This window comes from Rhinoderma darwinii, chromosome 1 (assembly GCF_050947455.1).
Source record: "Rhinoderma darwinii isolate aRhiDar2 chromosome 1, aRhiDar2.hap1, whole genome shotgun sequence".
Lineage (NCBI taxonomy): Eukaryota > Metazoa > Chordata > Amphibia > Anura > Rhinodermatidae > Rhinoderma > Rhinoderma darwinii.
Window position 1 is genome coordinate 373,228,828 of NC_134687.1, and position 14,307 is coordinate 373,243,134.

Genomic DNA, 14,307 nt, shown 5'->3' on the forward strand with positions numbered 1-14,307 from the left:
TTTTTTGAGCTAACACACAGTGTAGTAGGTTTACATACAGTAGTAAACACACACTGAAACACGAACATACATAGAAATAACTTACCTGCTCCAGTCGCCGCCGCTCCCTCCGGTCCATCCGCTCCGTCTGCTGACGCTGCTCCATGTGCACAAGTCCGGAAGCCGCGACCGGAAGTAGTAATCTTACTGTCCGGCCGCGACTTCCGGTCCACAGGAAAATGGCGCCGGACGGCGCGCATTTCAAATTGAACTGTGTGGGAGCGGCGCATGCGCCGTTCCCACACAGCGGCGTACACGATAGTGGATGGAACGGGGCCCGTTCGCAGTCCCTATGGGACTGGAGCTGCCGTATTCCATGTCTGTATGTGTCGTTAATCGACACATACAGAAATGGAAAAAAAAATGGCAGCCCCCATAGGGAAGAAAAAGTGTAAAAATAAAAAAAAGTAACACACAAATTAATCCAAACGTTTTTAATAAAGCACTAACCTCTTTAACATATTAAAAAAAATTTTTGGGGTGACACTGTTCCTTTAAGACGTTGAGGTAGTTCTTAGAAGCAGTTCTTGAAACAATTCCTAAGGGAAATACCATATTGCAGTTCCACATGTACCAACCATAACGTTCTTAATACGGGCCTACGCTATTCATCCTGTCAAAACTACGGAACCCTTGCACAACGGAGACCAACTGAAACCATTGGCATAGGATCCGTCACTATTGAAATCAATGTTTAGGAAGGCCACCGTCCAGCAGCACCAGCTTTAAAAGTATAGATGGGTGCACGCCTTGGAAACCCGATCACAGTTCCATATCCAATAAACATCCAATGATAGGCAGCACTCCAATGTTTTCACCTTGACATTGGAGTGCTGCCTATCATTGGATGTTTATTGAAATCAATGGTGATGGAAACGGACACCTACGGTTTCAGTTTGTCAGTCAGGGCTCCGTTCCGACAGGGCTCCGTTCCGTCTGAGCTTTCTAACACAGATGTGAACGAAGCCTTCCTTACCTACTTTTGATATATTGTAACAAACTTCTGAAGTATGTCTACAGGTTCTCGGCCTCTGAATGCAAACAAGATTGTCACTGACTGCATGTAGATATTTAGAAAATGGTGGGGAATCGGATGCTGCATCACAGGACTATCCCCTTTTGTAAGTGTGACCAGAAAGCAAGTTATCTAAGACTTTTTTATTTTATTTTAGGACTTATGATATATGTGAGGTGTTTCCTGGTCCTCACTTGAATATGATTATTGGTGCCAATGGAACAGGGAAGTCAAGCATTGTTTGTGCGATTTGCCTGGGACTAGCAGGGAAGACCTCTTTTATTGGCAGAGCGGACAAGGTATTTTACATTTTTATGTTTTTACTTCTATTATATTCCATAACAGAAAACTGAATTCTTTCAGATTCAGAAGGAATAATGTACGCTCATAACATGAATGTTAAAGGGGTATCACATCTTGGGACATTTATGGCTCGCTGTGCTACGCTGTTTTGGTAACTCCTATTTCGTTCTATTGGAGTTACGGAAACAGCATAGCGAAACGTAGTCGGCTGTTTCCAGAAAACCCGGCCACCTTTGTAAGGCAGTGGCCGGAGCCCAGTGGCAAAAAATATTACGTGGTTCTGGGGGCCCTGTTCCAGTAATAAGTTCAGGTCAAAGTTGTACCCGCAACGATTGGACAACTATGACGTTGCTGAATGTTTTAAAAATGTCTAAGATGCTAATACCCTTTTAATTATTACTATTTGGTTCTGTTCATGCGGGGTCGGTTTGTTGCGGAAAGCCAGCAAATCTGACACGATACTGCAGAACGTTCCGGCCAAAGGTCCACATCAAATCATGCATGATTTGAAGATTTTCGTCTAGATTTGTCACTGGGGAGGAGAGCAGACTAGACACTCCTCCCCTGGCACTGCCTATGATCGGCTGCAGCGGTCACATGGTACAAAATGTCATCCCAAGAGGTCGGCTCAACGCAGACCAGCCTGAGGAGGAGGGACACATTGCTACAGGAGCGCCAGGTAAGGAGAGCAAAAAAAAAAAACGCCCCAAAAAACTAGTTTTTAGTGGTTGCAATTTTTGCTGCGGTAATGCAGCCATTCCGCCGCAAAAAAAACCCCAACATTTACTATTTGTTGTGGATTTTACCTCAGTCACTGATCTTTATTGGGAAAATATGCAACAAATGGGCAACCCTTCAGCAGGATTTTTTTGATGCATGTCAGTTTCTGCATGGAAATTCTCTGCACCGTGTGCAAGAGATTTGTTAAATTTCATTCACTTTGCTGCAACTGTAATATGCTGTGGATTTTCCACCTGCAAATCCGGTCGGAATATCTGCAGTAATTCCGCTATATGTGCGCAAAGGGGCTTTCTCATTAACCTAATTGCCCTTAACCCCTTAACGCTCCATGACCTACTATTAGGTCATGCTAACTAGCGTTCGCGCTCAGTGACCTAATAGTAGGTCATGGAGTAAACACGGCGCCGTTCGCGCAGGGCGCGTTCATGAGCTGTGATAGCTGCTGTTTCCGACAGCAGACTATCACTGCTCAATGTGCCGGGACCGATCGCGGAGCTCCCCCGCCGATTAGCCCCTCAGAAGCCGCGTTCAATAGCGATCGCGGCTTCTTAGGGGTTAATCCGCCATCGCCGGCCTGCTACACGATAGCGGCCGGCGATGGTGACTATGGCAACCGGACACCAAACAATGGCGTCCGGCTATGCCATGGACGGAAGCCTAGTCAGGACCCACTATGCTTGCTGTCAGTGAGTAGCTGACAGTTCTAATACACTGCACTACGCATGTAGTGCAGTGTATTAGAATAGCGATCAGGGCCTCCTGCCCTCAAGTCCCCTAGAGGGACAAAGTAATAAAGTTAAAAAAAAGTTAAAAAAAGAAAATAAAAGTTTTAAAAGTAAAAGTCCCACTTTTTACCTGATCAGTCCTTTATTATTAATAAAAATATATAAATAAAAAAAACTATACATAATTGGTATTGCCGCGTCCGTAACGGCCTGAACTACAAAATTATTTTGTTATTTATCCCGCACGGTGAACGCCGTAAAAGAAAATAATAATAAACCGTACCAGAATCACAATTGTTTGGTCACTTCACCTCCCAAAAAATGGAATAAAAAGAGATCAAAAAGTCGCATGTACCTAAAAATGGTACTGATCGAAACTACAGTTCGTTACGCAAAAAATAAGTCCTCGCATGGCTTTATTGATTGAAAAATAAAAACGTTATGGCTCTTAGAATAAGGTAACACAAAAAGTGAATGATTTTTTACAAAACGTATTTTATTGTGCAAACGCCATAAGACATAAAAAAACTATAAACATCTGGTATCGCCGTAATCGTATCGCCCCGCAGAATAAAGTGAATATGTCATTTATAGCGCACGGTGAACGCTATAAAAAAACAATAGTAGAATTGCTGTTTTTTAGTCACCGCGCCACCTAAAAATAGAATAAAAACTGATCAAAAAGCTGCATGCACCCAAAGAAAACTAGAATGGATTCCTCAAGGGGTCTAGTTTCCAAATTGGGGTCACTTTTGGGGGGTTTCCACTGTTTTGGCACCACAAGACCTCTTCAAACCGGACATGGTGCCTAATAAAAAAGAGGGCTCAAAATCCACTAGGTGCTCCTTTGCTTCGGAGGCCGGGGCTTCAGTACATTACCGCACTAGAGTCACATGTGGGATATTTCTCTAAACTGCAGAATCTGGGCAATACGTATTAAGTTGCGTTTCTCTGATAAATCCTTTTGTGTTAGAAAAAAAATGGTATAAAGAGGATTTTCTGACAAAAAAAAAAAAAGTAAATTTCACCTCTACTTTGCTCTAAATTTCTGTGAAACACCTAAAGGGTTCATAAACTTTCTAAATGCTGTTGTGAATACTTTGAGGGGTCTAGTTTCTAAAATGGGGTGTTTGATAGGGGTTTCTAATATATGGGCCCCTCAAAGCAACTTCAGAACTGAACTGGAACCTAAAAAAATAAATAAATGAGGCAATACTTCGCTTCTCACATTATACTGATAATGAGTCGTGCCCACGCCGAGATGACCCCAGTTTTGACCGTTTGTATAAACGGAGACCCCTATTAGACAGTTTCAGTGCCCGGTTTTCCCAAGCATACACCCCCGAGAAGTGTATTTCTATTGATGAGTCCCTGGTACATTTTAAAGGGAGGGTTCAATTCCGCCAGTACCTGCCGGGTAAGAGGGCAAGGTATGGCGTGAAGATGTATAAGCTGTGCGAGAGTGCATCAGGGTATACCTACAGGTTTAGGATATATGAAGGAAAGGCCACCCCCAAACCAGACTGCATCCTGGACTACAATAGGTACATGGGAGGGATGGACTTGTCAAATCAAGTCCTGAAGCCCTACAGCGCCATGCGGTGTGGTATAAGAAGCTGGCCGGACACCTCATACAGATGGCTTTGTACAACGCGTACGTGCTACGTCGATGTGCAGGCCAGAAGGGGAACTTTCCTGGAATTTCAAGATCTAATCTTTAGGGACCAGGAAGGGGGGGGGGGCAACCAGTACTTCTGGAAGCGAGGCCACACGCATCGTACCAGGGCAACACTTTCCAGGAGAAGTTCCCCAAACCGGTGGAAAGGGAAAGAGTCAAAAGAGGTGCAGAGTCTGCTATAAGAGGGGGATAAGGAAGAACACAATATATCAATGTGACACGTGTCCCGAAAAACCAGGGCTCTGTATAAAAGATTGTTTTAAAATGTATCATACATCCCTTGATTTTTAATTTACCCTGATGCACTCCGCACAGCTTACCCCCCTCATCTTTCCCTTCTGAGCCCTGCCGTATGCCCAGGCAGCTGATAACAGCCACATGTAGGGTATTGCCGTACCCAGGAGAACCCACATTACAATTTAAGGGGTGTATATCTCCGGTGGCGCATGCTGGGCACACTATATCGGACACTGACATGCCATATATATATATATATATATAAAATTGCAAATCTCACTCTGCACCATCTGCTGCGCATTATCTTTTACACAGTACCTGTGGGGTCAAAATGCTCACTACACCTCTAGATGAATGTCTTAAGTGGTGTAGTTTTTAAAATGGGGTCACTTCTCGGGGGTTTCAACTCTACTGGTACCTCAGGGGCTTCTGCATACATGACTTAGCACCAAAAAAGCTCCAGTAGGCCAAATGGTGGTCCTTTCCTTCTGAGCCCTCCCATGGGCCCAAACGGCAGTTTATCACCACAAATGGGGTATTGCCGCACTAAGGACAAATTGGGCAACAAAATGGGGTATGTTGTTCCCTGTGAAAATTAAGAAATTTTGATAAAAAAATTACATCTTATTGGAAAAAATATCATTTTTTTTCATTTCACAGCCCAATTCAAATAGGTGCTGTGAAAAAACTGTGCGGTCAAAATGATAACAAAAACCATAAATGAATTCCTTGAGGGGTGTAATTTCCAAAATGGGGTCACTTCTGGTGGGTTTCCATTGTTTTGATACCTCAACACCTCTTCAAACCTGGCATGCTGCCTAAAATATATTCTAATAAAAAAGAGACCTCAAAATGCATTAGGTGCTTCTTTGCTTCTAGGGCTTGTGTTTTATTCCACGAGCGCACTAGAGGCACATGTGGGACATTTCTAAAAACTGCAGAATCTGGACAATACATATTTAGTAGTGTTTCTCTGGTAAAACCTTCTCTGTTACAGAAAAAAAATTGAATAAAATTTAAATTCAGCAGAAAAAATAAAATTTGCAAATTTCATTTCCACTTTGCTTTAATTCCTGTGAAATGCCTGAAGGGTTAAAAAACTTTCTATATGCTGTTTTGAATACTTTGAGGGGTCTAGTTTTTAAAATGGGGTGTTTTATGGGGGTTTCTAATACATAGGCCCCACAAAGCCACTTCAGAACTGAACTGGTACCTTCAAAAAAAGGCTTTTGAAATTTTCTTAAGAATATGAGAAATTGCTGTTTATGTTCTAAGCCTTGTAACGTCCAAGAAAAATAAAATAATGTTCAAAAAACGATGCCAATCTAAAGTAGACATATGGGAAATGTGAACTAGTAACTATTTTGGGTGGTATAACCGTCTGTTTTACAAGCAGATGCATTTAAATTCTGAAAAATGCTATTTTTTGTAAATTTTCTCTAAATTTTGCCATTTTTCACAAATAAAGACTGAATATATCGACCAAATTTTACCACGAACATGAAGCCCAATGTGTCACGAGAAAACAATCTCAGAATCGCTTGGATAGGTTTAAGCATTCCGACGTTATTACCACATAAAGTGAAATATGTCAGATTTGAAAAATGGGCTCTGAGCCTTAAGGCCCAAACTAGGCTGCGTCCTTAAGGGGTTAAAAACATTCCATCTGAAAATCTACCCCCATTGCAATGCGCTTCAATTAAAAATACTGCGCTGTTGCTGAGCTATTCATTTACCTCTGTCCCATACCCCCACACCAGGAAGTGGCCTGTCAATTTAGATTGTCCTGCTGCCGATGTCCCTAATATGACAGTGTCTGCGCAGATCTTCTGTTTTCTCTTGGCTGCACACCACTTCCCGTTGATTTGCGCATGCCTAGACTGCAGTTGTACTATCGCCCCCCAACATTCGCTCCTTTTTCACTTTATTATAATGCTGTGCTTGCTTGACCGCGTCCATAAACTTTTATGGGCCCTATTGACTTCAATGGAGCCCATCAAAGCAATATAAAGCCGATGATGCTCAGTAAAAGTTATCAACCACTTCACAGGACCTCAGCACTGAGCGATTACAGTGCTGGTGAATTGTGGGAGCGGGATCACGTCGGGGTATACGCACGGTCTGCCCCCAATTTTCAATACCTATACCAGGAAGTAAAGGTAACCCATGGGGATACTGAAGGTGTGCAAAAGTAAGGTGTTTTATTCTGAAATATGCACCAATTTGAACGTATAGTAGATATGGTCCCAACATTAACTTAGTGATTGATTTATGTTCGTGAGAAAGCCCCTTTAATAATCTATGATCAATCAACATAAACCTTTTTTTACCAGAAGGTGGCAGTATATTATTTGCAAATATTGCGACCTACTGCTTCAAGTTATGAGAAGAATAAAAGTAGAGCATTCCTTTTAATTTTATATGAATATATTTGTAAGACCATCTCTGTTTCTCTTCTGTTCATCTTGATTCTGCTAGCCGCTCATCCGTGGCATTCAGAACAACAAAAAAACACGTTACTGTGAAAGGATTTGAGTGAGAAGCCAGCAAAAAAGTAGATTGTGTTTTTATTTATTTGAATTTTCTTATATCTCGCGTATTACTGTCTTTCAGGTTGGGTTATATGTGAAGCATGGTTGTCAGAAAGGTGCAGTCGAACTTGAACTGTAAGCATTACTTTTTTACAGATCTTTAACCTTTTAATTTCCAAGTACAAAACTTCTTGAGCTTACATCTTGGTGTCATTAAAGACCAGAATCTAAGCTTTTAAAGCTCTATATGCAATATAGAGCTCAATGAATAGTTTTGCTTCCTCGTTATTTGTCTGTGTACGGGAAGGGTGAGAAAGCGGGAAGCTGCAAGTGACCGCAAGAACTAAAAAGATCCCGTAAAGGCTGTATTACATGGGTCACCGGCATACGAGCGTACAGATATTTTATAGGGCCCAAAAAATGGTAGCTTGTCAGCTGCACATCTCCCCGTGTAGGTATGTGCTGCTGACCAGATGCAATGTAAGGGGATAAACGATCAACCATTAATGTTTTTTCGTCCCCATACATTCCTTTCGCTGCTCATTTAAATGGAGCAAACGAGCGCTGTATTGTCGATAGGCGCTTGTTTATCAGGCAGATAATCGGCCTTTAGGGTTTTATTCACACGCGTCAGATTTGTTGCAGAATTTTCTGCGACAGCCCTGTTCATGTGAATGCACATGTTGCAGAAACCACACCACACAGCTGTCCAGTGAATCCAGGGGTGTAACACATGAACTTTTGTACATGTTATCGCCCCTTTAGGCTATGTTCACACGGCATATTTTTAGGCGTATTATAGAGTGTCAAACTCTCCGAAATATGCATGCAAACCGCTTCCCATTGAATTCAATGGGAAACACGCTGGGTAGTTCATACGAGGCGTATTTTTACGCTGCTGAATTAAAAAAAAATATATATATATATACTTTGTAAAAATGAAGTGACGTGTCACTCTTTGAAGCGTTTTTCAACCTGATTTTTTTCCCATCTCTCGTTGACAATACAAGAAATTATTTGAAAATACGCTTAAAAAATTCTTGTAGAAATCAAAACTGCTTTGAAAATCGGCTCCAAAAACACCTGGATTTTAGAGGGTGTTTTCTCTTTAAAATCCGTTTCATATTTTTCTGCCTGAACATACGGCGTGTGAACATAGCGCTCTCTGACACATATAAAGGGCGTTTTTTGCTACTGAAGGGGAAGAAGATGAGCAGTTATACATGTAATTACCCCCTGCAGCTAACTAGGTGACTTGTCGAGATGAATGTTTATCGCCACTGAGATTTTTGGTCTCTTACAGAGTAACTGTTGTTCCATAACACTGTTGACATGGCATAGTGACCGCATTGCCCATTCGGCTGTAATTGGATAACTTCTGCTCTTCTCTGAGAGGCAGGGTTAGCTGAAGACGGGCTCATAGAAATCTATGAGCCCGTGATCCGCTAACTGTCTTTCGGAAAAGTGCTGAAATGATCCCATAACGGGCAAAAGAGACACGCTTTTCTGAGCGCTTCTGCTCCTTTTTAGTGGTCGGTCGGGGTCTCAGCCCCCTGTAACCCACCAATCAAAAATTCTGACATGTCACTATGCCATGGCAAGTTTTAGGAAGCTATTTTTTTTATTCTTATCTAAACCATTTATTTTGTTATATGGGACAAAGACAGACAAAAAAAAAAAAAAACACATGTTGCCGTCCAGGAACATCTCAGGTTGTCAACAAACACAATTGCACGTGTGATTGTGAGACAGCAAGAAAAGTAATTCACATACAGTAATTGGAGACAGAGCGGGTACTAAGAAGTTCAATCTGAAAATTAATTTGTAGTCTGACAAGGAATGTAAGCAATTATCCTCTGGTAAGATCGTAATGACAAAGTGGACCAGTTTAAAATCTAAGTGCAGTTTTTCACAGAAAATAACAGTGTTTCCTACAAGGAAAATAATCACAGGTTGTTGTGAAGTGCCATTACAGATGTTGTGATGTGCCATAACACTGCTAAAGGGTTGTCCAGTCCCAAAAGATTTATGTTCTATCCTCGGGATAGGCCATCAATATCTGATTGGTCAGGGTCAGACTCCTGGCATCCCCGCAGATCAGCTGCTTTCCCTTCCATTTCCTTTTACCGTATTTTTCGGACTATAAGACGCAGTTTTAGCAAGAGTAAATCTTGCTAAAAAGTCCCTGCGTCTTATAGTCCGCAGTCAAGTCATGACCGCTTAATTACTTAACTCCTTCTCGACCCATGACGTGCCGGCACATCATGGAGCTGAAGGGGGGTGATGTATGGAGCGGGCTCACGCACTGAGCCCGCTCCATACTCTGCAGGTGTCAGCTTCTGACACGCTGCTATAACGGCCAGCAACATCAATTTCGCTGTTCCTGGCAGTTTAAATGGCTTGTACCATAAAACACATGTATCCCCTATCCACAGTATAGGGGATACATGTGTGATCGATACGGAGAACGGGGACCGTAAGTTACCAAGAGCGCTGCATGAGAAGCTGTGACTTCCGCTTTCTGTGTCCGGAAGCTTCATAGAGATCAATGGGATTCTTCTGCACATGCGCAAGCGGCTCTCCATTGATCAGCTTATCTGTTCCGCAGATCCATAGAGGACACAGAACCCGGAAGTCCAGGCTTCTCATGTATCGTTTTGGGTGACTTTCGGTCCCCTGTTCTCCTTATCGCTGGGGGTCCCAGTGGTCGGACCCCCAGCGATCTCACATGTAGCCCCTATCCTGTGGATAGGGGATAAATGTGTTTTATGGCAAACCCCTTTAACTAGTTAAATGCCGTGGTCAATAGCGACCGCGGCATTTATAGGGGTTTTTCTATGAAGGATATTTATGACATATCCACAGGATATCCAAAGAAGTAGTAGGACAACAGCACACGTCTTCAAATCATCAAAGTGGTTTTATTGTCAAGAGGCTTGACAAAGACCCTTCACTCACTATGGGTCGAAACGTTGCTTGTCGTTTGTGGATGTCTTGACAATAAAACCACTTTGATGATTTGAAGACGTGTGCTGTTGTCCTACTACTTCTTTGGATATACATCGTGCTGGAGTTGGTTTGCCTGGCTTGACAGCGTGCACCGCACCATACTCGGGACTAGTGCTGCTTCAAAAATCTCCTTTTTTCTGATATCCACAGGATATGTCATAAATGTCAAATAGATGCAGGTCCCACCTCTGGGACCCGCACCCATCTCGAACGGGGCACCCTAAACCCCATTCTTGCTTTCTGTTCTCTCCCGGCCGCTTGATTACATGTGGAGTTACTGAAACAGCGTAGCTCGCATGCTACGCTGCTTACATAACTGCCATTCACTACTATGAGAGTTAGGGAAACAGCGTAGTTGTGCTGTTTCAGTAACTCCACATGTAACCAAGTGGCCACTGGTTCAAATCCCCTAGGGGAACTAATAAAATGTGTAAGAAAAAAAACCTGTTATATTTATTTTTTTTTTACACTCCTGAAAATGTATCTATTAAAAGGTAAAAAAAAAAAACACAATATAAAAAATAAAATTAATTTGGTATCGCTGTGTCTCTAAAAGTCCGATCTATTACAATATACCATTATTTAACTCGCACGGTGAGTTAGTCATGAAAGTAAAAATGTAAAACATCAAAATAGTTTTTTGGTCACCTTAGTGCTTAAAATATGAAATAAAAAAAGTGATCAAAAAATCGTATGTACCAAAAAATGGTGCCAATAAAACTACAGCTCGTCCCGCAAAAAAATAAGCCCTCACACCGCTCAATCGATTAAAAAAATGTTGGCTCTCAGAATGTGGTGAAACAGAATAAATTATTTTTTAACAAATAATTTTTTTCCTATTTTCTGTTGTCTAAAACCTGGGTGCGTCTTATGGTCAGGTGCGTCTTATAGCTTGAAAAATACGGTACTTCTCACACTGTAAATCACTGATACACTTGTAGTTGCGGTTTACAGTATTACAGCCTTCTCCCATTGAAGTGAACAGACTGTAATACTGTGAACAGCCGCTAAAAGTGTGTCGGTGATTCATAGTGTGAGCAGTACGGAAATGAAGGTGAAGCAGCGCTTGTAACAGCTGGTCGGCGGGAGTGCCGTGAGTCGTACCCCGACCGATCAGATATTGATGGCGTATCCTGAGGATAGGCCATCAATTTTTCAGAACTGGAAAACCCCTTTGTCACCCCCAAAATGACTTTCTTAGGGAAAGTAGACCCTCCCACAAGGTATTAATGTCATATCAAAGATTAAAAAATTCTGCAGTGTAAAACGTCTGCAGCATGAGGTGAGATCTACTTGCCTTGTACTGTAATCCGATGCAGACTTTACCTGCGCAAATCCGGCAAGTAATGAAAGTCAATGTGATAGTGTTGCGACCTGCAAGTGACTATGACACGACAGTTTGGATTCCGTGCAACTGTCATGATGTGGCAACTTGCGCGTCGCACCGCAACCACATTGACTTTAATTACTTTGGCCTGGCGACCTGTGTTTGTGTTTTACATTATTAGCCTGCCAGAGAGGGAGAAGATACAACTAATGGAAAAGTTTGTACTTAATAAGCTTTTCTGTGGTAGGCTGTCGCAGCGGTCACATGAGGAGTAGTGTGATCGCTGCGACAGGTTGTCACAATGATCACGTGACCGGAACCACGCTGCTTGGTTGAAGCTCTGTGATGCAGTTGTCTTGAGGAAGCTGCATCGTGGAGCTAAATGCCGACGGGAAGCGGCAAACAAGCTAACTCTGCAGGTCGTTCTGCAACGTCCTTGCAGAGTGCGGACCGCCCGGACGTTTATAGTCGAAGTATCTGCATGGGTTGTATGTTACTACTGTGGTGTGTGAAGGACTGGAGTATGTATACATAGTAAATAATACAAAGCAAGCTGGCTGTATAGAAAACAGAGGTAACCCGATCAGGAATGGTGAAAAAGGACAGAATACTGATCGATAAGTCTGCTTTTTCAATTGACATGATATGTAGGGGGCCTTAATCCATCTGTACACTTCTCCTGATGGGTGCTGAGTCCTCTGCCCCCTCTCCCTACTCAGTGTTAGGGGGCAGCAGGGAGGGGGGTTTGTACACCGCCGATCAGAGAGCTTTCTATTACTGAGCCAGTTGTTTACCCAATTGCGTATATTTTCCCCTTGGACAGTCTGTTTTCCTACATCAATTTACTAAATCGTGCCTGTGCTAAAGATGACTATGGCAAATATCAGCATTGAAACCTGCAGAATTGGGAATGCAGCTACGGTCCCCGGATTAGTACAAGATAAACTAGACATTGGGGCAGATTTACTACTACTGTTAAAGTTTTAACACCGTGTAAACCTATTAGTTGGCTTAGTTAACGCCAATTTGTTTTTTTTGTGCCAAAATTTTGGCACATTTTTGGTGCATGGTATTGCATTTTAAGCTATTCCCATTTTCCCTAGACCATTGCCCTTTTCCGCTAAGCCACAATCCTCGCTGAGCATTTAGAAGAAGGTATCATAAACCGTTAATAAATGTGGCGCATGGCACGTACACCAGAATTGTGGCTTAATTAGAATCGTAAATCTGCACCAATGTATTTACCCAACATTTATGTAGATTATTTCCATATGCTATGACCAAAGAGGAAGCCATCCAGCACTCTGTTGCCTGAAAATATCCAAAGAATTTGATTAACATTCCAACAGCGTTATGACAATCGTCATTCGTTAAAAAGCCATAGTTGGAAAACGGTGTTAAGTATTTTAGATGCTGGACATTAAGTTTCCCTGACATTTTATATTGTTTTCTATTGCGAATTATACATACACAATTTATTTTTATTTTTGAATGTATTCCGCATGTTTAATAACAGCCAATGTGAATGGATGTCCTGAAACCAGGATATTGTGATAATAAAAGTGATCTGTGTCTAGTGCTGCACTTGTATAGCTTTAGATTTTAGCGTTCTCTTCACCATTCGTTCCTGATAATAGGTTTGAGCTTGACATCATTACATTTTGTCGCTTGATTATCTAGGTATAGGCCTTCCGGAAACTTGATTCTCACTCGTGAAATTCAAGTATCCAATAACCAGTCAACGTGGTACATCAATGGCAAGAATTCCTCTTTAAAGGCAGTTGAAGAACAGGTGGCAGGATTGAACATCCAAGTAGGAAATCTCTGCCAGTTTCTTCCACAGGTAAGTGACGATTCGTGTCGTCGAATGATACTAACATAATCTTCAGCATTATCTACACTATGCTCCAGTTATGCTTTTGATTTTTACATATGTCCACAGAATTTTTTTTTTCTTGGATGGAAAATAGGGCAGAGTTTCTCAAAATTCCTAAGCCAAGTACCCCTCTACTCGAGCCAATTACATAAAACTACCTCCAAAGTTTTTTGATCATAGACTGTGTTGCAACTATTAAAAGTACAGTACAAGTATCCCCTAGAGTCATAACATGTACCTCCTGGGTTAAACCTACCACAAGTTGAGAACCTGGACTGTAGAGTCGTATAATGTCACAAGTATACAGTTTTACAGTGGGAAAGCTGCAAGGATGTCTGCAACTGGTGGCTTTCGAGTTTGTCAATGGGCTGTAATGCAACCCTGGAAATAAATACAAATATATATATCTAAAGTTTTTATGTGCTTTTATAATGATTTGCAGGATAAAGTTGGAGAATTCGCTAAACTGTCTAAAATTGATCTGCTTGAAGCCACAGAGAAGTCCATTGGACCTCCAGAGATGTACAACTATCACTGTGAATTGAAAAACTACAGGAAAAATGAGAAAGAATTGGAGGTACTATATTGCTTCCTTAAAACCGAACTCCATTTGTGGAGCCCTATTTCATGAACTAATAACCATAAAACCATTGAACCATGCTGCTGTGCTGTATTAATTATAGTCCTCCATTCTTCATGTTCTTATACCTGCTACTCCCCTGGTTTTAATCATCGTTATTGGGGGACCACACGGTCTATACATTTTATAGACCCAATGGGGTTAATATATAAAGACTGGCGTGTCAGTCTTAAACTAATGTACGTC

General features: G+C 41.8%; 1 protein-coding gene across 2 annotated transcripts in view; it reads left to right on the forward strand.

Moving 5' to 3' along the window:
• The window catches only part of SMC5 (structural maintenance of chromosomes 5), a 172,253-nt gene that overhangs the window by 12,325 nt on the left and 145,621 nt on the right, over window positions 1–14,307 (forward strand). For both annotated transcript variants that reach the window (XM_075827967.1, XM_075827973.1), the window contains exons 2-5: window positions 1,212–1,353; window positions 7,352–7,404; window positions 13,286–13,448; window positions 13,924–14,058. In XM_075827967.1, the coding sequence (XP_075684082.1) occupies window positions 1,212–1,353; window positions 7,352–7,404; window positions 13,286–13,448; window positions 13,924–14,058 (493 nt within the window). The remainder of the gene's footprint in view (window positions 1–1,211; window positions 1,354–7,351; window positions 7,405–13,285; window positions 13,449–13,923; window positions 14,059–14,307) is intronic.